Genomic DNA, 23331 nt, shown 5'->3' with positions numbered 1-23331 from the left:
GTGGGTTTCCTCCGGGTGCTCCGGTTTCCTCCCACAGCCCAAAGATGTGCAGGTTAGGTGGATTGGCCATGATAAATTGCCCTTAGTGTCCAAAATTGCCCTTAGTGTTGGGTGGGGTTACTGGATTATGGGGATAGGGTGGAGGTGTTGATCTTGGGTAGGGTGCTCTTCCCAAGAGCCGGTGCAGACTCGATGGGCTGAATGGCCTCCTTCTGCACTGTAAATTCTATGATAATCTATGATGTCGTAAACCTACTTATGACCTAACTGCCCGGGGTCCACCGGCCTCCGTCGATCTCCGGCCTCCCCAGGGAGGTTGCAGCCGGACACCAATCAGTGCTGGTCCACACAAAACGTGGACCAGGTGGAACGGCACTTGGGGTGGGGGGGGTCCTGGGCCACAGACCAGGATAAGTACAGGGTGGCTCCCTGGTCCTCTCCCTGGAACGTGGCCAATGCCAAGGTTCCCGGTAGCACTGTCAAGCCGGCAGACGCACTGCCTGGGTGCCAAGGTGCCAGTGTAAGGGTGCCCGAGGCCAAAGTGGCACTGCCAAGGATCAGGGGCCGAAGAGGACCATGCCAATGAAATGAGGCCGGGGTGGGTGTGCAGAGCAGATAAGTAGGGGCCTTTGAGAGATTTGGATGGGGGTGGGGGGGGGGGGGGGGGGGGGTGTGTGTGACAGGTTGGGGTCCTGGAAGGGAGGGGTGCTAGGGAGCTTGGGGGGCCGGAAGAGGGGGGGACCCCCAGGGACCCCATAGCGGGGTGTCCTCACTTGATGGGTGTGGGGGATTGCCCATGTTTGTGGAGGCTGATATTTCCCATGGGTGAGGTGTGGGACACACACAAGCTCACCGAGGTTCGGGCACCCTTTCAAAATGGCGGCCCGATCCTGGAGTTCAGCTTCCCAGTACTGAAGAAAATTCTAAGTGTGGGCGAAACTGGTGAGAAACTCCCCAGGGCCCAAAAAAGTGACTAAGTGTCATTGAATAGCGGTGGCAGAGGCTGCAGGAAACTCCCTGAAAAACCCACCACAAATGAACTTGGATATTTGTCTGGATTTTCTAATATTTATAATTAGCATATAAGTGGGACAAGAGAGCAGAGAGGGTCAGCGACACAAAGGGAAAGTACAGAGAAGGTGCCAGGAAGTATTTCTGTACACAAGTATTCAACAGGTGGCTGGAGCCGCCGGGAATTGTGAGACGAAACACCTAGGTACAGGTCAGGGAAGGGCTGGCAATCTCGACGCAGCAAATCAAACGGATCTTCTTTAACTGAACCCATCTAATCCTTGCTGTTTCAGCAAACATATTTCAGTGCAGAAATCAATCTCAATTCAAAACAAACCAATTATTTTAATACTCTAAACTCTAATTGTTAGTCACCACAATGAAATAGAAAGATAGAAAATAAGAGCAGAATTAGGCCATTCGGCCCATCGAGTCTGCTCCGCCATTCAATCACGGCTGATATATTTCACATCCCCATTCTCCTGCCTTCTCCCCATAACCCCTGATCCCCTTATTAATCAAGAACCTATCTATCTCTGTCTTAAAGACACTCAAGTGATTTGGCCTCCACAGCCTTCTGCGGCAAAGAATTCCACAGATTCACCACCCTCTGTCTGAAGAAATTCCTCCTCATCTCGGTTTTAAAGGATCGTCCCTTTAGTCTGAGATGGTGTCCTCTGCTTCTAGTTTTTCCTGCAAGTGGAAACATCCTCTCCACGTCCACTGTATCTAGGCCTCTCAGTATCCTATAAGTTTCAATAAGGTCACCCCTCATCCTTCTAAACTCCAACAAGTACAGACCCAGAGTCCTCAACCGCTCCTCATCTGATAAGCTCTTCATTCCAGGGATCATTCGAACCTCCTCTGGACCCTTTCCAAGGCCAACACATCCTTTCTTAGATACAGGGCCCAAATGGCTCACAATATTCCAAATGTGGTCTGCCCAGAGCCTTATACAGCCTCAAAGTACATCCCTGCTCTTGTATCCTAGCCCTCTCGACATGAATAATAATAATAATAATACTAAATATCCTTTAATCTCCTTCGCCCCAAGTGCTATTTCTAATTGCTTCTTTAAAATAGTGTTTTATTATAATTAATAACTAATAATCGCTTGCATTTCTTTGTTTTAAAAAAACATATTACCAACACGGTGGGCAGCACAAGTGGCTTCACAGCGCCAGGGTCCCAGGTTCGATTCCCCGCTATGTCACTGTCTGTGCGGAGTCTGCACGTTCTCCCCGTGTCTGCGTGGGTTTCCTCCGGGTGCTCCGGTTTCTTCCCACAGTCCAAAGACGTGCAGGTTAGGTGGATTGGCTGTGATAAATTGCCCTTAAGAGGCAGCAGGGTGGCGCAGTGGATTAGCCCTGCTGCCTCACGGCGCCGAGGTACCAGGTTCGATCCCGGCTCTGGGTCACTGTCCGTGTGGAGTTTGCATATTCTCCCAGTGTTTGCGTGGTTTTGCCCCCACAACCCAAAGATGTGCAGGGTAGGTGGATTGGCCACGCTAAATTGCCCCTTAATTGGAAAAAAAAATGAATTGGGTACTCTAAATTTATTTTAAAAATAAATAAATTGCCCTTAAGTGTCCAAAAAGGTTAGCAGGGGTTATTGGGTTATGGGGATAGGGTGGAAGTGAGGGCTTAAAGTGGGTCAGTGCAGACTCTATGGGCCGAATGGCCTCCTTCTGCACTGTATGTTCTAACACCCCAAGACAGTTCAAACGACTGATAATCAGACAAAATTTTACATTGCCCACAAAAAGGAAACAGGACAGATCACCAAAAACGTGGACAAAGAGGTGGGTTTTAAAGAGAGTCCTAAAGGAGAAGGGAAAGGTAGAGAAGTTGAGAGAGGGAATTCCAGAGCTTTGGCAGCTGAAGGCCCAGTTATAATAGTGGAGTGATAGAAAGAGAAATACCTCACTAAGTATCACCCAGACTGGCGAGTCCGACAAGGTAGATAGCCGGACCACCTCCAGCGGACCAAACATTGGATCTACAACTCCCTCAGCGATGCCATTTGTGAAGGAAGCTGAAACACAAGGAAAGGAATGAAAGACCTGGTAAGCCATATTGTTCAATTGTTCAAAGTTTGCTTTACATTTTTCATTGCTCAAGTTGTGCCGAGTTTGCAGGCCCACCAAAATGTAGGCTTTATTTAGAAGATGTTGACACTACTGCGATATTAGGCTAACCGTTTGCCCACGCAAACGGCTGTCGATGACATCAAGCAATCGTTCTCTTAAAGCACCCCTGTTCAGCTACAAGGCTGCTCATGAGGAAACACCAAAAACACTAACTGCACAACATTTCCTCCCCCTTTAAATCAAAGATCCCTGACACAATAAGTAGTATAACATTAACGATCAATAAGTAATAATAACAATCAATCATCAACAACAGTCAATATGTCAGACGTTCCGGAGGTCGCCGTTCTCGGTGTGGTTGCTGGCGAACCTCATGCACCTGCCATTTAGTTCTTGCTGCAACCACTGGTTGGCGACGTAGAAATCGGTGGTTGACTCGTGTTTGATTTGCAATTGAGGTGCTGTTTCCCCGATTGGTTTGGTTAGTGTCAGTTTCTCAGGAAGATCCAGGTTGTCTCCTGAACCCACTTATCACACGTGGTACAACTTCTTGCCAATTTCCATGATTCTGGCGAAAAACAGGACATTTCACCTTGTCCTCCCACCGTATAACCTGATCCTGCTGTTTCAGGAGTGTTATCTACTGGCTTGAAGTAGAAAATGTTTCCACACGAACTGCTCATCGACTATTTAGTAAGGGAGAGTCCATCTGCGTTCCCATCAAGGTTCAAGACGATACTTGGTTGTGTATGTTTGTGCTGACAAGAGCGATGTCCACCTCTGCATTCTGCTTGCTGCCTACAATGGAATCCCTGGTCCATCAATAAAGTGAATTCCCACACAGGAATTGTAGAACCGTTTTATTCCAAAGATGATTCCTACTGCTTCTTTCTCTAACTGCGCATAATTGCTTTCAGTTTTATTCAAGGTCCTCGACGTGAAGGTGTTCGGCTTCTCTTCACCTGTGGGCATTATGTGGAAACCCACCGGCCCAACCCCATAGGGGATGTCAGATGCAGCGGTAAATCTGGATCAAAATGAGTCAGGACTTCTGACTCGAGTAGCACCTCTTTGGCTTCACGAATGCTCTCTCACATTGATTCCCCCATTTCCACTTTTTATTTTGACAAGTAGATTATATGTGCAAGGGTTTTAGATTAGTCATCAGGTATGGGACAAACCTTCTGTAACAATTTAGCAAGCCTAACAAAGATCAAAGTTGGCTGCCCATGAGATATGGGTCTATTTGAAGCAAAATTAAATAAATGTTGATGCTGTGCAACAAAAATAGAAATCTCAATACTACACCAGCGTGTGTGACAGTCTTACCAATTCGGATGTACCCATCTTCTGTTCTCTGATATTTGGGAGATTTGTCTTGACCATCCAGTAAGGCCTCCTTCCATGTCTGTTCTGTCTGTAAATTAGAATAACAAAGTCAGAGTCCATTCAAGCTATTTGGAGATGTATTGTTTAAGATATCAATCCTTCTAGTGTTGAACTGTGGAACCTGCACTGACCAACACTGTGAACTACACTGCCTCCCAGTGCGGCATCACCTCACTTTCCAATTTCTGCTCCTGGTTTACAATTTTCACCTCGACTTCCTCCCTCTCTACCCCGGCCACAGAAACCTTGCCGATCTCTGCAGTCCAGCAATTCTGGCCTCTTCAGAATCCCTTCAGCTGCTGGGGGCCCCAAGCTCTGGAATTCTCTTCCTAAACCTTTCTCCCTTTCCACCTCTTTCCTCCTTGAAGAGGCAATGACTAAGCTTTTAATTATCTGTCCTATTTGGCTCGGTGTCAAATTCTGTCTCACATACACTCCTGTGAAGCAATTTTGGAAACTTTACTCCAGTTAAGACGCTATATCAATGCAAGTTGTTGATGTTGGCCGGGGAGTGCATCTTTACCCCCAACAACCACTCAAAGTAAATGGTCCTGCAGGGTAGGGAGGGAAAGAGCTGGAGCAGTGAAAAGCTGCTGATGGTTATTCAGCGAACCTTGTTGGAAACTGCACATTGGAGACACTGGCCAGCTAAGATTTTGATTGTGCAACCTTTCATGGCCAAACTTCCTGCAGACAGTCACATGTGAAGATGGGGATTGTTGAAATAAAGTTGGTAAATAGACTCAAGACACTCCCACTATACTCAACACAAAACCAACTGGAGGGGACCATCAGCTCCTGAAGCCTATTCACATTCAATGAGATATGGATAATCTTTTACCTCAACTCCATTTACCCACCTTTCTCTTCACATCGCTCGATTCCCTTAGTACGACAGAAATCTAAACTCAGCCTTGAAGATTTTCAATTGACCTTTAGCGTCCAAAGTCTTGTGTGTGTGTGTGTGTGTGTGTGTGTGTGTGTGTGTGTGTGTGCGCGCGTGTGTGTGCGTGTGCGTATACATTGACTTTAAGACACAAGTGCATTTCTTGGACCATGAGTATGTGGAAGATTGAACAGTTTCTCTGCAGCTGGCTGAGGGAAATGGAAAACAATTTTTTTTGGAACTTTAATACAAAAACGCAGTGTAACAATTAAACAGTAAGAACACCCACCCTCCGCCTTCCCTTACAACAGTAAAACTTAGTGACTGAGTGTCCCCCCACTAACAGCTAACAGCGACCAGCTCTTTAAAATACATTATAAACGGCCGCAGTAAATTTAACCTTCTCGGGTGTAAAAACGCCATCAAGTCACCCAGCCACACCAAGGTGCTTCCCGGTGTAGTTGACCAAGGAGGATCTGCCTCCTTGCCACCAGTGAGACAAAGGCCAGGATGTCAGCCCCCACCCCCATCCGGACTTCCGGCACAACCAAACCTCCCAAAATATCCACCAATGGGCAAGGCTCCAACCCAATGTTTAGGATAGTCTCGAAAAAGGACCTCCAAAAGTCCTCCAGCTTGGAGTACGACCAGAATATGTTTGCCCCCAGACACCAATCAGATCTATCATCCACCCAGTCATAGAAACCCACTCATTCTAACTTTCGTGAGGGGTGCCCCGGAACGCCACTTTCAGCTGGATGAGACTCCGCCTCGCACAGGATGCGGTCGAGTTCACCCTTCTCAGTGCCTCACTCCAAACCTCCTCCTCCAAGATCAGTCCCAGCTCCTCCGTCCACTTTGCCTTCATACCCTCAACCGAGCACATCTCCTCCCACACTGGTATATACCCGACGTGTTGGCCACCTCCAAACCAGAGCAGGATAAGATCGTCTCGAGAAAGGTAGAAGCCGCTTCACTGGAAAAATACTTTTTGACCCAGTTGCACACCTGGAGGTACCTGAACCCATCAGCTTCAGTAAGCCCAAATTTGGGTGACATGTTAGCACAGTGGTTAGCACTGTTGCTTCATAGCGTCACGGACCTGTTTGGTTCCTGGCTTGGGTCACTGTCTGTGCGGAGTGTGCACGTTCTCCCCGTGTCTGCGTGGGTTTCCTCCGGGTGGTCCGGTTTCCTCCCACAAGTCATGAAAGGCGTGCTTGTTAGGTGAATTGGACGTTCTGAATTCTCCCTCAGTGCATTCGAACAGGCGACTAGGGGATTTTCACAGTAACTTCATTGCAGTGAATACAAGGGTACTTGTGACACTAATAAAGATCATTATTATTCTTTCAGTTTCCCCGAGACTGGCATACCGACCTTCTAAAAATAAGTCTCCCACTTTCTCTAAACATGTATCCTTCCATTCCCTAAATTTCACATCCGATCTAGCTGGTTCGAAAACTGGCTCGTACAGATGGGGGTCAGCTTAGAGGCAGTCCTCAAACTAAAACGTTGGCGGAGTTGTTTTCAAATTTTTAACATGGCCACAACTACCGAGTGTTTCTTCTGTACAAACGCCCAACCGATTCCTTAACCATCGCCTTCTGTCCCAAGCTCGTGGTGAAGGGACTATGACAATGCTGTTAGGTTCAGATTTCCAGGCTTTTGACACGACAATGATAAATTGGATTAAACTGGCACAAGGTCGTCCCCGAGGCGTCAAAGTGCACTTTTTGAAAATGTACCAAAAAAAGGATGACATTTTCTTCATCAATATTAAACGTATACGACATCAGCACGGTGGCTCATTGGCTAGCACTGCTGCCTCACAGCGCTGAGGTCCCAGGTTCGAATCCCGGCCCTGGGTCACTGTCCGTGTGGAGTTTGCACATTCTCCCCGTGTTTGCGTGGGTTTCGCCCCCACAACCCAAAGATGTGCAGGGTAGGTGGATTGGCCACGCTAAATTGCCCCATAATTGGGAAAAAAATGAATTGGGTACTCTAAATTGACAATCTCTGGTAGTGGCAGGTGACGTGCATCACCTACAGCCACATCGATCCTTTGACTTGCTTTGGTGTTTTTCTTGACAATTTGTGCCTTGTGACGCCTACTGCCTGGTCCCTGATCGTGGTTACTCCATTGACCAAAAGCACGACAAGTGCATTAGGTATTTTCCTTTGTTAAACCATCTGATGTTTTAACTCCTCAGGCACTATTTCCCACAACAGCAAAACGAAAGTTAAAAATTTGAAGACATGCAAAAATTCACAACATTGCAGGTTTTCTAAAATTTCGTCAAAATAAGAGGACTTACATCAAAAGGCAAAACTTCAACTGTGGTGTTGAAGAGTTTGTCACCAGGATGCTCAATATTCCCACTGCGGAAGAAAAACCTGAGAACAGAAAAAGAAAAAAAAGAGGTTTGATTAAAATCGTCTCGAGAAAGTGACAGTGACCCAAGCCAGGGGAGAGACGACAACAGAGCTGCCGGTGGGGGGGGGGGGGGGGGGGGTGGAGTAGCATGGAGCTCCGGTGATGGGCGGAGCTTAGAGCTCCGCTAATGGGGGACGGATAGAGCTCCGGTGATGGGGGACGGATAGAACTCCGGTGATGGGGGAGGATACAGCTCCGGTGATGGGGGACGGATAGAGCTCCGGTGATGGGGGAGGGTACAGCTCCGGTGATGGGGGACGGATAGAACTCCGGTGATGGGGAGGGTAGAGCTCCCGTGATGGGGGAGGGTAGAGCTCCCGTGATGGGGGAGGGTAGAACTCCGATGATGGGGGAGGGTAGAGCTCCGGTGATGGGGGAGGGTACAGCTCCGGTGATGGGGGAGGGTAGAGCTCCCGTGATGGGGGAGGGTAGAGCTCCGGTGATGGGGGACTGATAGAGCTCCGGTGATGGGGAGGGTAGAGCTCCGGTGATGGGGGAGGGTAGAGCTCCCGTGATGGGGGAGGGTAGAGCTCCGGTGACGGGGGAGGGTAGAGCTCCGGTGATGGGGGAGGGTAGAGCTCCCGTGATGGGGGAGGGTAGAGCTCCGGTGTTGGGGGAGGGTAGAGCTCCGGTGATGGGGGAGGGTAGAGCCCCGGTGATGGGGGAGGGTAGAGCTCCAGTGATGGGGGAGGGTAGAGCTCCAGTGATGGGGGAGGATAGAGCTCCCGTGATGGGGGAGGGTATAGCTCCAGTGATGGGGGAGGATAGAGGTCCGGTGATGGGGGAGGATAGAGCTCCGGTGATGGGGGAGGGTAGAGCTCCGGTGATGGGGGAGGGTAGAGCTCCAGTGATGGGGGACGGATAGAGGTCCGGTGATGGGGGAGGATAGAGCTCCGGTGATGGGGGAGGGTAGAGCTCCGGTGATGGGGGAGGATAGAGCTCCCGTGATGGGGGAGGGTATAGCTCCCGTGATGGGGGAGTGTAGAGCTCCGGTGATGGGGGAGGATAGAGCTCCGGTGACGGGGGAGGGTATAGCTCCCGTGATGGGGGAGGGTAGAGCTCCCGTGATGGGGAGGGTAGAGCTCCGGTGATGGGGGAGGATAGAGCTCCAGTGATGGGGGGAGGGTAGAGCTCCAGTGATGGGGGAGGATAGAGCTCTGGTGATGGGGGACGGATAGAGCTCCGGTGACAGGGGAAGGTACAGCTCCGGTGATGGGGAGGGTACAGCTCCGGTGATGGGGGAGGATACAGCTCCGGTGACGGGGGAGGGTACAGCTCCGGTGACGGGGGAGGGTAGAGCTCCGGTGACGGGGGAGGGTAGAGCTCCGGTGACGGGGGAGGGTAGAGCTCCCGTGATGGGGGAGGATACAGCTCCGGTGATGGGGGACGGATAGAGCTCCCGTGATGGGGAGGGTACAGCTCCAGTGATGGGGGAGGGTAGAGCTCCGGTGATGGGGGAGGGTAGAGCTCCGGTGACGGGGGAGGGTAGAGCTCCCGTGATGGGGAGGGTACAGCTCCAGTGATGGGGGAGGGTAGAGCTCCGGTGATGGGGGAGGGTAGAGCTCCAGTGATGGGGGAGGGTAGAGCTCCGGTGATGGGGGAGGATAGAGCTCCGGTGATGGGGGACGGATAGAGCTCCGGTGATGGGGGACGGATAGAGCTCCGGTGACGGGGGAGGGTACAGCTCCGGTGATGGGGGAGGGTAGAGCTCCGGTGATGGGGGAGGATAGAGCTCCGGTGATGGGGGAGGGTACAACTCCGGTGATGGGGGACGGATAGAGCTCCGGTGATGGGGGAGGGTAGAGCTCCGGTGATGGGGGACGGACAGAGCTCCGGTGATGGGGGAGGGTACAGCTCCGGTGATGGGGGACGGATAGAGCTCCGGTGATGGGGGACGGATAGAGCTCCGGTGATGGGGGAGGGTACAGCTCCGGTGATGGGGGAGGGTAGAGTTCCAGTGATGGGGGAGGATAGAGCTCCGGTGATGGGGGAGGGTACAGCTCCGGTGATGGGGGAGGGTAGAGCTCCAGTGATGGGGGAGGGTAGAGCTCCGGTGATGGGGGAGGGTATAGCTCCCGTGATGGGGGAGGATAGAGCTCCGGTGATGGGGGAGGGTACAGCTCCGGTGATGGGGGAGGGTACAGCTCCGGTGATGGGGGACGGATAGAGCTCCGGTGATGGGGGACGGATAGAGCTCCGGTGATGGGGGAGGGTAGAGCTCTGGTGATGGGGGACGGATAGAGCTCCGGCGATGGGGGAGGGTACAGCTCCGGTGATGGGGGACGGATAGAACTCCACATGAAAGGGGAGGGGGGTTAGAGCACCAGAGAGTGGGGGAGGGTAGGGCTCTGGAGAGGGATGAGATTTGAGCACATCTTCAACATTCTCGGGAATACAAGCTTAATCTTTGCAAACTGCCCTCATAATTCAACCACAAATTTAGGTCCATGTTTTTTCACTGAGAAAAGCCATCCCTGATAGCTCAGAACAGAGCAATAATGGAATTATACAGACCAGAAGTTCACTATAATCTGTGCTCACTTATTTCAGCTGGACTGTTGGGGCACTATTTGGCAATGGTAAAATAATCAGTGAACATTCCCACACCCGACGTAACTGTAAGGGATGTTAGGGACACCCAGCTATGAAGGCCTGTCCTCAGTTGGATAACTGACGGCTCAGTATCCAGCCCAGTGTTCCACAGAACCATAAAATCCCCACAGTGCAGAAGGAGGCCATTCGGCCCATCGAGTCTGCACAGACCCTCCAAAAGACAACCCTACCCAGGACCACTCCACCACCCTATCCCCATAAGACATAGGAGCGGAAGTAAGGCCATTCGGCCCATCGAGTCCACTCCACCATTCAATCATGGCTGATTTCAACTCCATTTACCCGCTCTCTCTCCATAGTCCTTAATTCCTCGAGAAATCAAGAATTTATCAACTTCTGTCTTAAAGACACTCAACGTCCCGGCCTCCACCGCCCTCTGTGGCAATGAATTCCACAGACCCACCACTCTCTGGCTGAAGAAATTTCTCCTCTTCTCTGTTCTAAAGTGACTCCCTTTTATTCTAAGGCTGTGCCTCCGGGTCCTAGTCTCCCCTGCTAATGGGGGAGGGTAGAGCTCCGGTGATGGGGGAGGGTAGAGTTCCGGTGATGGGGACGGATGCCTCCTCTGTCTTAAATAACCCCACCAAATCTGCACATCTCTGGACACTAAGGGGCAATTCAGCATGGCCAATCCACCTAACCTGGGGCAGCACAGTGGCTCAGTGGGTTAGCACTGCTGCCTCACGGCGCCGAGGTCCCAGGTTTTATCCCGGCTCTGGGTCACTGTCCGTGTGGAGTTTGCACATTCTCCCCGTGTTTGCGTGGGTCTCACCCCCACAACCAAAAAATGTGCAGGCTAGCTGGATTGGTCACACTAAATTGCCCCTTAATTGGAAAAAATGGATTGGGTACTCTAAATTTAAAAAACAAACAAAAAAATTCACCTAACCTGCACATCCTGAGCCTGATTGGAATCACATGATTCCACATGACGGTGACAATCATTTACCACGGGCACTAGTTTTAGTCGAGAATGTCTCACAATATTGGTACATGCACTTCATGTGGATATATTTATCGAACAACAAGCTCTCAGCTTTCAAGCCAACAAAGTAAAGCAGTCAAATAAAACATTAAACAGTTGGACTCTGCTTTTCTTCTCAACATGTTACCAACAAACACGCCATAAGACCATTAGACATAGGGGCAGAATTAGGCCTCTCGGCCCATTGAGTCCGCTCCGCCATTTCAAACATGGCTGATATTTTCTCATCCCCATTCGCCTGCCTTCTCCCCGTAACCCTTGATCCCCTTATTAATCAAGAACCTATCTATCTCTGTCTTAAAGACACTCAAGTGATTTGGCCTCCACAGCCTTCTGCGGCTAAGAGTTCCACAGATTCAACACCCTCTTACTGAAGACATTCCTCCTCATCTCGGTTTTAAAGGATCGTCCCTTTAGTCTGAGATGGTGTCCTCTGGTTCTAGTTTTTCCTACAAGTGGAAACATCCTCTCCACATCCACTCTATCCAGGCCTCAAAGTATCTTGTAAGTTTCAATAAGATCCCCTCTCATCCTTCTAAACTCCAACGAGTACAGACCCAGAGTCCTCAAACGTTCCTCATATGACAAGCTCTTCATTCCAGGGCTCATTCTTGTGAACCTCCTCTGGACCCTTTCCAAGGCCAGCACATTCTTCCTTAGAAACGGGGCCCGAAACTGCTCACAATACTCCAAATGGGGTCTGATCAGAGTGCCCCACGTGCTGCGTGGGGCAGCACGGTAGCATTGTGGATAGCACAATTGCTTCACAGCTCCAGGGTCCCAGGTTCGATTCCGGCTTGGGTCACTGTCTGTGCGGAGTCTGCACATCCTCCCCGTGTGTGCGTGGGCTTCCTCCGGGTGCTCCGGTTTCCTCCCACAGTCCAAAGATGTGCAGGTTAGGTGGATTGGCCGTGATAAATTGCCCTTAGTGTCCAAAATTGCCCTTAGTGTTGGGTGGGGTTACTGGGTTATGGGGATAGGGTGGAGGTGTTGACCTTGGGTAGGGTGCTCTTTCCAAGAGCCGGTGCAGACTCGATGGGCCGAATGGCCTCCTTCTGCACTGTAAATTCTATGATCTGTAAATTCTATGATCTATGATCTTATACAGCCTCAGAAGTACATCCCTGGTCTTGTATTCTAGCCCTCTTGACATGAATGTTAACATTACATTTGCCTTCTTAACTGCCGACTGAACCTGCACACAAAATGATTAGATGTCATATGCACACACAGTGCAAATAAAAGCATTGACAATACAATCAGCAATAGACAGTGAGTGCCTGTTATTCAATTTAGAAGTAATATGTCACAGACTCCCCACAGTGCAGGAGGAGGCCATTCGGCCCATTGAGTCTGCACTGACATTTCGAAAGAGCACCGTACGTCGGCCCAATCCCTCACCCGATGCCCGTAACCCTACCCAACGTTTGGATACTTGGCAGCAATTCAGCATGGCCAATCCACCTAACCGGCACAGCTTTGGACTGTGGGAGGAAACCGGAGCACCCGGAGGAAACCCACGCAGTCACGGGGAGAACACGCAAGCTCCACACATTCACCTAGCTTTGACAAGGGGTCATCTGGACTCGAAACGTTAGCTCTTTTCTCTCCTTACAGATGCTGCCAGAGCTGTTGAGATTTTCCAGCATTTTCTCTTTTGGTTTCAGATTCCAGCATCTGCAGTAATTTGCTTTTACCCAAGGTTGGAATTGAACCCGGATCCCTGGCGCTGTGAAACAGCAGTGATAACCACTGTGCCTCTGTGCTGCCCGTGGCACATGAATGATGAATCAAGACAGCACTGATCCATCATGACAAACAAGGAATGGTCACTTGGAAAAGGTACCACAAGGATGCTGCAATACATCGAACCACAGCCTAGCATTAGTGGTTGGTGATTTCACAATTATCAGATTGGAAAGGAAACAATTCCAAGGCTTAAAGCTGCAATTTCCTTTTCTCTCTCTCATTTTCTATAAGGATGTGGAGATGCCGGTGCTGGACTGGGGTGAGCACAGTAAGAAGTCTTACAACAGTTTATTTCGAATCACTAGCTTTTGGAGTGCTCTATTCACCACCTCCATGCCGCTCCCCATAACCCTTCACCCCTCTACTAATTAAATCTATCTCCTCCAATTTGTTTAGTGTTCTGGCATCCACTGCATCTAGAGCAGAGAATTCCACAGATTTGTGACCTTTTGTAATTCCCCCTCATTTCTGTTTTAAATCTGCCACCCCGAGCCTAAAACTGTGGCCTCTTGTTCTAGAATGTCCAATAAGGGGAAACATCCATTCTGCGTCTACTCTGTCAACTCTCTTTAGCACCTTATACACCTCAATTAGTTCTCCTCTTGTTCTTATGAACTCCAGCGAATACAGGTCTAATCTGCTCAATCTCTCTTCGTAAAGCAAGTCCTTCAATCCTGGAATCAATCTAGTGAACCTTCTCTGAACCACGCCTATGCATTTACATCCTTCTTCACGTAAAGGGACCAAAACTGTGCAGAGTACTTCAGATGAGGTGGCTCAGTGAGTAACATTTAAAAAAAAATTTCCCCAGAGTTCCCAATTCTTTTTTTTCCAATTAAGGGGCAATTTAGCGTGGCCAATCCACCTACCTTGCACATCTTTGGGTTGTGGGGGTGAGACCCACACAGACACAGGGAGAATGCGCAAACTCCACAATGGAAAGTGACCCGGGCCGGAATCGAACCCAGGTCCTCAGTGCCGTGAGGCAGCCGTGCTAACCACTGTGCCACCGTGCCAACCTGCCCAGTGAGTAACATGAACCAGAAGGCTTTGAGTTCAAGTTCTACCAAAACCCTTAATAGTATGTACATGGACTGTGGAAAGACAGTAAATGGGTGGCTCAGCATCTGCTCCTTCCCTCGCCCACTGAGCCAACCGTCCTCTAGTGATCTCCAGCTCTGGTCCCTGAATGCACCTTGTTGTCCAGTTTCTCTACTATCGCCCCCCCCCCCCCTCCAATGCCATCGCTGGGATCATCTGATCCATAGGCCAGTTCCAGCTCCTTCAAGCCTATTCTCAGTGAACCACAACCAGCCAACTTCCTTGTCACCACCTCCATATGTCTGACTCCACCTCAGTCACAGCTCACCTGCTGCTGAAACCCTCATGCCATAAATATTCCAACACACTCCGGGCAGGTTTTCCATGTGACGCCTCCATAACCCTTCTAATCTCTGCTGCCAGTGTCTCGATCATTCACCAGCCCTGTACTCGCTGACCTACATCGGCTCCTGATTAAGCAATATCACAACTTTAAACTTCTTATCCTCTGTTCAATTCCCTTCATGCCCTCGTCCCTTCCCATCTCTAGTCTCCTTTGAGATATCCATGCTCCTATAAAAAAAATGAAGCCTTTTTCAATCGCTCCACCATTGCCTGCAGCTATTAAATTCCTAAGCTCTTGGGCGGCACAGTGTTTAGCACTGCTGCCTATGGCGCTGAGGACCTGGATTCAATCCCGGCCCCGGGTCTCTGTCTGTGTGGAGTTTGCACATTCTTTCCGTATCTACGTGGGTCTCACCCCCACAACCCAAAGATGTGCAGATTAGGTAGATTGGCCAGGCTAAATTGCCCTATTAATTGGAAAAATAAATTGGGTATTTTAAATTTATATTAAAAAAAGTAAGTTCCTAAGCTCTGTATTTCCTCCGTAAACCTCTCTTTGCCTTTCTCTGCCCCTTTAAGATGTTCCTTTCCACATACTCCCCTTCCCCCCGTGACCAATCACTTGCCTTAATATCTGTGGGAGTCAGTGCAAATTCTGTCCAGTGACACTCCTGCGAAGTGCCTTGGGTAATTTTATTATGTTAAAGGTGCTATCTCAATCCAATCTGATGGTGTGTTTCACAGAGCATTGGATCTACTTAATAATCCAACCTACCTGTCCACTTTTACAGGTGTAAAAAATCTGAAACGTATAAAATCTCCAGCAACGGGGGTGAAAGCCCAGAAGAAGTCCTCTCCAAGGTAAGCCTTTTCCAGTGTAAAATGCTGGTATGTTTTCAGGCTGGAAGTTACCTCCGCTGGGGGGTTGGAATGTCCTTTGTGTAAGGCATGTTTTCCAAAATCCTTATCCTGGAAAAGACATCAGTGATTTGCTTGATTAACACGCTATGGTAACATATACGAGACTTTGAGTAACAAAAAAATATATATAATAAGGGAAGGAAAAGTATTTGGATTTACTCAGCAGATCACTTGGTCAAAGTATCTTAATGTGCTTCACTGTAATGCACTTTGGGACTTCTCTAGATCCTGAAAGGTGCTATATAAATGCAACTTGTTTATTGTTATAGATGTGGTGGTGGTTGATTGAAAGAGGAATGCTTTCTTGGACATGGAAGAAATGACCTGCGTTACTGGAATTGTGGCAAAGGACGCTGATCCAAATGTCCCCTTGAACAGGTTTGTTATATGACCTGAAGCATCGACAACTTCCTTATAATCTCAATTTATTATAAATACCAAGTTCAAATTAAAGCACTAACTGATATTCTATGACATTGCACATGGAAAGTATAAATCAATTGAAGCCTTTTGGTGCAGTGGGGTTAGAGACCAGGGGTAGATTGGACCAGGGTAAACATTGATATTCCAGACCCACTTTAAAGACACACATACTGACTGCGTTTATTTATAAATTCCGAGGTCCAGATTTATAATGAATATTTGCCGGCCTCTAATTACACCGTTCCTCCACCTAGTGGTGAACACAGGAATCATATTCAGTTGCTTGGTAGTACAGAACTTGAGTATTGCTGATAAAGGAGAAATGCTGTCAAAGCTTTTCATCTTTCACTCTTCAAGACAGACCTTCTGCAAAGCTGATGTTTCATTGAAGCAGGCAAGTGGGGCTTAGCGCATGGTTCTTGCAAAGAGCCAGAACACATGCAATGGGCTGAATGGCCTCCTCCTGTGTTATTCCAGTTCCATTTTGGGAAAAGATAAACAGTTATATTTGAAAAGTGGGGTCTTCAATTTGTCAGCTAGCCAGAGATTGAGGTACAACATGTGTACTATTCATGACTACAATCCAATTTCTTCTACCCTTTGAGCCACACACCATCAACTCTGAAACAGTGGATAGCACTCTTCTTCTGTCTCAGAAAGGAGTGGGTTCAAGACCCACCCCTGAGTTTGAGCACATAATCTCGGCCGTCAGTCAAAGATCAGCATTGAAAAAATACTGCGCAGTCAGAGGTTCTGTCTTTCAGATGAGATGTTAAACAAGTTCAGGGTGTACTCTTTTTTTTTGAATTTAGAGTACCCAATTAATTTTTCCCAATTAAGGGGCAATTTAGCTTGGCCAATCCACCTACCCTACGCATCTTTGTGTTGTGGGGGCGAAATCCACGCAAACACGGAGAGAATGTGCAAACTCCACACGGACAGTGACCCAGAGCTGGGATTGAACCTGGGACCTCGGCGCTGTGAGGCAGCAGTGCTAACCACTGCGCCACCATGCTGCTCCCAGGGTGTACTCTCTCGAGCCGATATTCACCCCTCAACGCACATCACTAAACAGGTTATCTGATTATTTATCACACTGATGTTTGTGGGACCTTCCTGTGTGCAAATTGGGTGCCATGTTTCCTACACTGCAATTGTGCCGACAATTTCAAAATCTCTTCAGTGGTTGTAAAGTACTTTGGGACGTTCGGAGGTGGTGAACGGAGGCGGGTTCCTTTTGGGTGGATCCTTTATTAGCTATCAAATGTCACTGAACACGTTCAAAGAACAAGTCTTCAATGGATCACATGTTCAACCAAGTTTGTGTTGAACTCCTGTGTGGAGTTGTTTCTCTTCCTGCACCAAGAGGTGCACAGCGCAGACCTTCATCTGTTTTCATGACTGTTTTTTCCAGATACACGTCACTAGTCTGCTGCCAAACGCCTATAGCTTGAGGGGCGCCTCACCGCATCAAGCATGGCTGCCCCGAAGTCTCTCTCGGTTGACACTCAACCTGCCTGGCTGTATTTTGAACACATCTTCCTTCAAAAAGTCCAGGGGTGGGACTTGAACCGGGAGCTTCTGTCTCGGAAGCAAGGACACTATCCACTGCTGCACAAGACATTCCCTGTGGGGAGTGGTGGAAGCAAATTGCTAGGAATCATTTGAAAACTACTGGTGATTGTGTCAGATCTTTCTGATGAATGGGTTTATTTAGAGGGAGATGATGGCACTGTGGCTACATCACTTGGGTCATCGAATCATACAGTACATTCGGCCCATCAAGTCTGCATCGCCAAAACTACACTATATCTACACTAAGCCCACTTTCCAGCATTTGGCCCATAGTCTTGAATGTTATGACATTTAAAGTGCTCACCCACCTACTTTTTAAAGATTGTGAGCTTTCCTGCCTCTTCTACCTTCCCAGGCAGTGCATTCCAGACTCCCACCATCCTCTGGGTGAAAAATAATTTCCTCAAATTCTGTTATTGACTCTTCAATGAAGGGGAACAGCTGCTCCCTATCCATCCTGTCCATACACCTCAATCTTAAACACCTCAAACGGTGCCCCCCCTCAGCGTTCTCTGCTCCAGAGAAAACAACCCAAGCTTATCCAGCCTCTCTTCATAGCTCAAATGTTCCATCCCAGGTAATATCCTGATGAACCTCTTCTGCACCCTCTCCCGTCAATCACATCCTTTCTATAGTGTGGTGACCAGAACTGCACACAGTTAGCTGTGGCCTAACCAAAGTTTTGTACAGCTCCAACATAACCTCCCTGCTCTTATAATCTATGCCACGACGAATAAAGGCAAGTGACCGCTATGCCGCCTTAACTACCCTATTAACCTGTCCTGCCATCTTCAGGGAGCTATGATCAAGCACCCCAAGATCCCGCTGTTCCTCTGAGTTTCCTAGTGTCCTGCCATACATAGAGTACTCCCTTATCGTGTTACTCCTTCCAAAGTGCAACTCCTTGCACTTTTCAATGTTAAATTCCATCTACCACTGATCTCCCTATCTGACCTGTATCATCCTGCAACTCAAGACCTTCTACCTCACTATTAACCACCCTGCCAATCTTCATGTCTGTTGAGATATGCCTATGGGCACAGATGGATGCTGTGCAACCTCCAACCAGCAGGTGATGGTGCAGACACACCTTGCGGTATCAAGACCATAGTCAGGTGACCAGCTACTCCGCTATAAGTGGAGACACATCTGGCCATCATCAGATGGTTGCAGAGGGTAGCAAGACATACATGTGAATGGTCAGTGGTAGGTGTCGATAAAGAGACTCCATGATAACGTGCTCTGTAACACACGAGAGGCTCATTAAAGATCCTGGTTTGGACAAGTCAAGGTGTTTGGTGGATTCCTTTGCAAGGTACAGAAGACCAAACATAACAATGTCTAGTAATCCTGAAGTCCAGACTAATGTTCTGGGGTCATGGGTTCAGATCCCACCATGGCGGCTGGTGGAATTTAAATTAAATTATTAAAAATTTGGAATATAAAGTTGGTCTCAGTGGTGGTGACCATGCCAACAACCACTGATTGTTATAAAAACCTACCTGGTTCACGAATGTTCATTAGGGAAGGAAATCAATCGTCTTCACCTGGTTCTGCCTACACATGACTCCAGACCCACATCAATGTGGTTGACTCTTAACTGTCCACTTGAAATAGTCGAGCAAGACACCCAGTTCAGGGGTAATTAGAGTTGGCAATAAATGCTGGTCCAGCCAGTGACACCCACATCCCAACAAAGATGAAAGAAATGTTCTGCCTCATCTGTGTCTATCTTACAGTCGTCTAAATGTTCAATCATCAAATTTACCACATTTAAAAAACACAACCAAAATGTCCTCAAGCTTCCAGGCAGGTTGATTTGGCCTTTGGAGAGAGGGGTGTTGTGGAGATGGTGAGCACAGAGAAAGAGATCCTTGAAGGTGTGGATCGGGAAGAGGATGGACCCAGGGTGATGAATAAGGAGAGGGGATTCTGGATGGCAGGGAGAAGGGATCCTGCGGTAGAGGTGGTCTAAATTAGAGGATGACACCAATTTGGAGAGGTAAAATTGAGGAAAGCTGCAACCAAACTACAGAACATAAGAAACTTGTACCTTGTAATTGGCAAATGAATTTCATAATAATCACATGCAGGAGGTATTTCATTCTTTGGACAGATAAGGAGGCCACATATAAGAATCGAAATGGACAATGGGGTCTGGGAGCACAAGTAAACAAATTTGTAATAGTGATGATGCAGGTTGGATTACATTTGTTTATTGTCACGTGTACAGAGGTACAGTGAAAAGTACAGTCGAGGCAGATCATTCCATACGATAAGGCCATTTGAAAAAAAAACTAAACACTGGGTTTATTTCTAGAGGGATGGAAATGAAAAGTAGAGACGCTTCGCTAAACTTGTGTCAAAGCTTGGCTGTCCACATTCAACAAATTGTGTGCAGCCGGACTGCTGTATTATAGAGTCACTGGAGAAGGGCCAAAATAGATTGACCAGATTATATCTCAACTGTGAGGCCACATTTATCAGTTCAGGTGAATAGTATGTTCCCAACCCATAAACTCTTATGGTGCATGTCTGCATGGGTTTCCTCCGGAGGTGCTCCAGCTTCCTCCCACAGTCCAAAGATGTGTAGGTTTGGTGGGGTCACAGGGAAAGGGTGGGACGTTGGGCCTAGATAGGGTCCTCCTTCAGAGGGTCGGTGCAGACTCAACGGGCTGAATGGCCTCCGTCTGCAATGTAGGGATTCTGTGGTTCTACGTTCTCACAAGCAGCTGCAGTGCCAGCAGGCGGCTGCGGGTGGTGCTGCTGAACTATTAACGTCAAACATAACCCAGTCTCGGTGGCACTGGCTGGAGCTTTCAGTCCCTCAGGAAATGCCCGCCCAAAGTCAACAGAGTTGGTTGTTCCATCAAACGTTACATCCCGCTCGTAATGATTGACCGGAAAATCCCAGCCACGGTCTGTGCTACAACAAGTAGCTGGCCTGCTACAGCCGATAATTCATGTTATTAATCTGTAGATTGAATCATTTTGATTATGGTGATGTATAGATAGACCGGCATAAACCCCCCAGAACTGCCAGCAAACTGCATGGTTGCTTCTCACATGTGAAGACATTCAGCCCATCCAACTTGCTTTGTTGTTCATATCTATAATTGTTCCACGTTATTTTCCTGACCGCACAGTCAGTCTCTGTCCCTCATCATCATTTCATTGAAACAGACAAAGTACTTAGCCAACTATTCCATTGGCTCAATTTGGTGTTATTGTATTCACTGTTCCCAATGTGTCTCCACTACACTGGGGAGACTAAACGCAGACTGGGTGACCGCTTTGCGGAACACCTTCGCTCAGTCCACAAGCACGACCTAAATCTTCCTGTAACTTGCCTTTTACCACAGCACCTTGCTCCAGTGTCCATGCCTGTCCTCGGCCTGCTGCAATGCTCCAGTGAAGCCCAGTGCGAGCTGGAGAAGCAACATGCCATCTTCCGGTTGGGCACGTTGCAGCCCTCGGGACTCAACATTGAGCTCGGCAACTTTAGATTTTGACCTTTAACCTCCATCTTTAACTCCCTTTTTTAATACCCAGGCATGTACGGCCTCAATGCGAACTGCCCCCTCCTCCCTCTCTCACACCAGGCCATCTGTCTTCTGTTCTTAAAGTTGCTACTTTTTGTTGCGATTTCTACATTCTCCCTCCTTTCAGTTCTGATGAAGGGTCCATCGACTCGAAACATGAACTCTGCTTTCTCCTTGATAGATGCTGACCGACCAGATGAGTTTTTCCAGCATCCTCTGATCTTGTACCAGATTCCAGCATCCGCAGTATTTTTCTTATGCTAAGAGCCTAATGAAGAGCTGTGACCGGCAGGGCCTTGGGCCTAATGTACGAAGGGGATATTAGTTAGACCGACTTGCTCTTCATTGACCTTTAGGGCATGATAGACCAAATGGCCTCCTTCAACGTCATCATTTTTCTATGATTTTTATGAAACTGTTTCTCCTAGGCAGAGAGTCTGGAACTGGGGTCGTGGCCTCAGGATAATGGGTTGGTCATTTAGAACCATGATGAGGCCAAATTCTATTGTCCAGATAACGGAAGCTAATCCTGGCCAAGGGAACAGCAACGTCCCTAGATCAACTCCCCTCCCTAGGGGGTTCACTGGAAAGTATTCACTTTTGCCCAGATTCAGCTTATACCCAAAAAAGGAGCCACATCTCCTAAGTAGCTTCATTATCTCCTCTACATTGGAGATTGGGTCCATGATATACAGAGGCAGATCATCCGCATGTAAAGATACTCTATGCTCCTTCCCTCCCTCCCCCGCTCTGTGCCCCTCTACCTAGTGGATGACCTCAATGCAAAGACTGGAGGCTTGATTGCCAAGACAAATAAAGTGGAGACAATGGACAACCTGCCTTATAACCCTGTTCAATTGGAAGTAACCCAAACTCAGGGCATTCGTACTTACACTCGAGTAGGGGCCTGTACAAGAGCCAAATCCATAATATACATGTTGGCCCAAATTCAGACCTTCCAAGAATTTCAAATAGGTGCCCCCACTCAATCCTATCAAATATTTTTTCAGCCTCCATTGAAATGATCGCCTCTGGCTCAGGAACCGAGTAACAACATTTAACAATTGCTGCATGCTGGCCGATAACTGGCGGCTCTTAACAAAACCAGTCTCCTCCTCCTGGAAGCCAGGGCTCCAAACCATGGTCATCACCTTTGCCAATAACTTAGCATCAGCATTCAACAACAAAATGGGTCGGAATGACCCACACTCCGTAGGATCCTTATCCTTCTTCAGTATCAGGGAAATCGATGCCTGCGCCAATGTGGCTGGAAACACCGCTCAGGACAAGGAATTATTGAACATATCCAGCAATAGTGGGATCAACTGACTCGCGAACAGTTTATAGAATTCGACAGGGTACCCATCCGGACCTGGAACTTTACCCAACTGCATTAATCTGATACACTCAAAACCTCCTCCAGCCCCTTCTCTCCTACTCCACCACCGGGAAGGACAACCCATTCAAAAACTGCCTCTTTGGAGGCTCTAACTTATATCACTCTCGATAAAAGATCTCAAACGCCGCATTAACCTTCCCTGGGGCGGAAACCAACTCACCACTCTAAACCCTTATCTCCACTATTTGCCAAGAATCAAACTCCCGCCATAGCTGGTCCGCCAAAAGATGACTGGACTTCTCCCCCTATTTGTAGAAGGTCCTCCTTGAGCGTCGCAACTGACTCACTGCCTTGCCTGTTGAGAACACCTCAAAGTCCACCTGCAGTTTCTTCCTGCTCGCCAACAACTCCAGAGTCGGGGCAATCGACCTCTGTCAGTCCACCTCGAGGATGGAATCCACCAGCCTCTGCCTCTCCACCCTTCCAGATTTATCCTTTTGCGCCTTATAGGAGATTATCTCCCCCTAACAACCGCCTTCAGACTGCCTCACTCCTACTGAATTCAATACACTTCCCAATGGTGGAGGATACACGCTCACAGAATCTCTTGTCCACCAGCAACACCAATCTCCACGAGGGCTGTTGCGAGGGCACCAACTCCAACATCAAGTCCACAAAATGCGGAGCATGATCCAGGATAACAATCGCCAAATACCCCCCCCCCCCCTTCACCCAGGAAGACGATCATAAAGAAGTCAATACGGGATGGACGTGGGGAAAAACAAATCTCCTATTCCTCAGATTCATAAATCTCGATGGGTCTGCCCTCCCCCAAAATAATAATAATCTTTATTAGTGTCACAAGTAGGCTTACATTAACACTGCAATTAAGTTACTGTGAAAATCTGTTCCATAAAGACCAATATTGTCTTCGCTACCCTTGATGGATTCAAGAGTCTTGGGACTTGATCCAACCTCGGACCCAAACG

The 23331-nt window shown here is 48.4% G+C and overlaps 1 protein-coding gene across 1 annotated transcript in view; it reads right to left on the bottom strand.

Annotated features, from left to right (window-relative positions):
* mgat4b (alpha-1,3-mannosyl-glycoprotein 4-beta-N-acetylglucosaminyltransferase B) overlaps positions 1 to 23331 on the bottom strand; it is a 452622-nt gene that overhangs the window by 5081 nt on the left and 424210 nt on the right. The window contains exons 11-14 of the mRNA XM_072512689.1: positions 15318 to 15511; positions 7691 to 7769; positions 4430 to 4517; positions 2933 to 3045 (exon numbers count right to left, since the gene is read on the bottom strand). Of these exons, the coding sequence (XP_072368790.1) occupies positions 2933 to 3045; positions 4430 to 4517; positions 7691 to 7769; positions 15318 to 15511 (474 nt within the window). The remainder of the gene's footprint in view (positions 1 to 2932; positions 3046 to 4429; positions 4518 to 7690; positions 7770 to 15317; positions 15512 to 23331) is intronic.

This window comes from Scyliorhinus torazame, chromosome 7 (genome assembly GCF_047496885.1).
Source record: "Scyliorhinus torazame isolate Kashiwa2021f chromosome 7, sScyTor2.1, whole genome shotgun sequence".
In the NCBI taxonomy this organism is placed as follows: Eukaryota; Metazoa; Chordata; class Chondrichthyes; order Carcharhiniformes; family Scyliorhinidae; genus Scyliorhinus; species Scyliorhinus torazame.
This window is presented reverse-complemented; position numbering and strand designations above follow the sequence as displayed.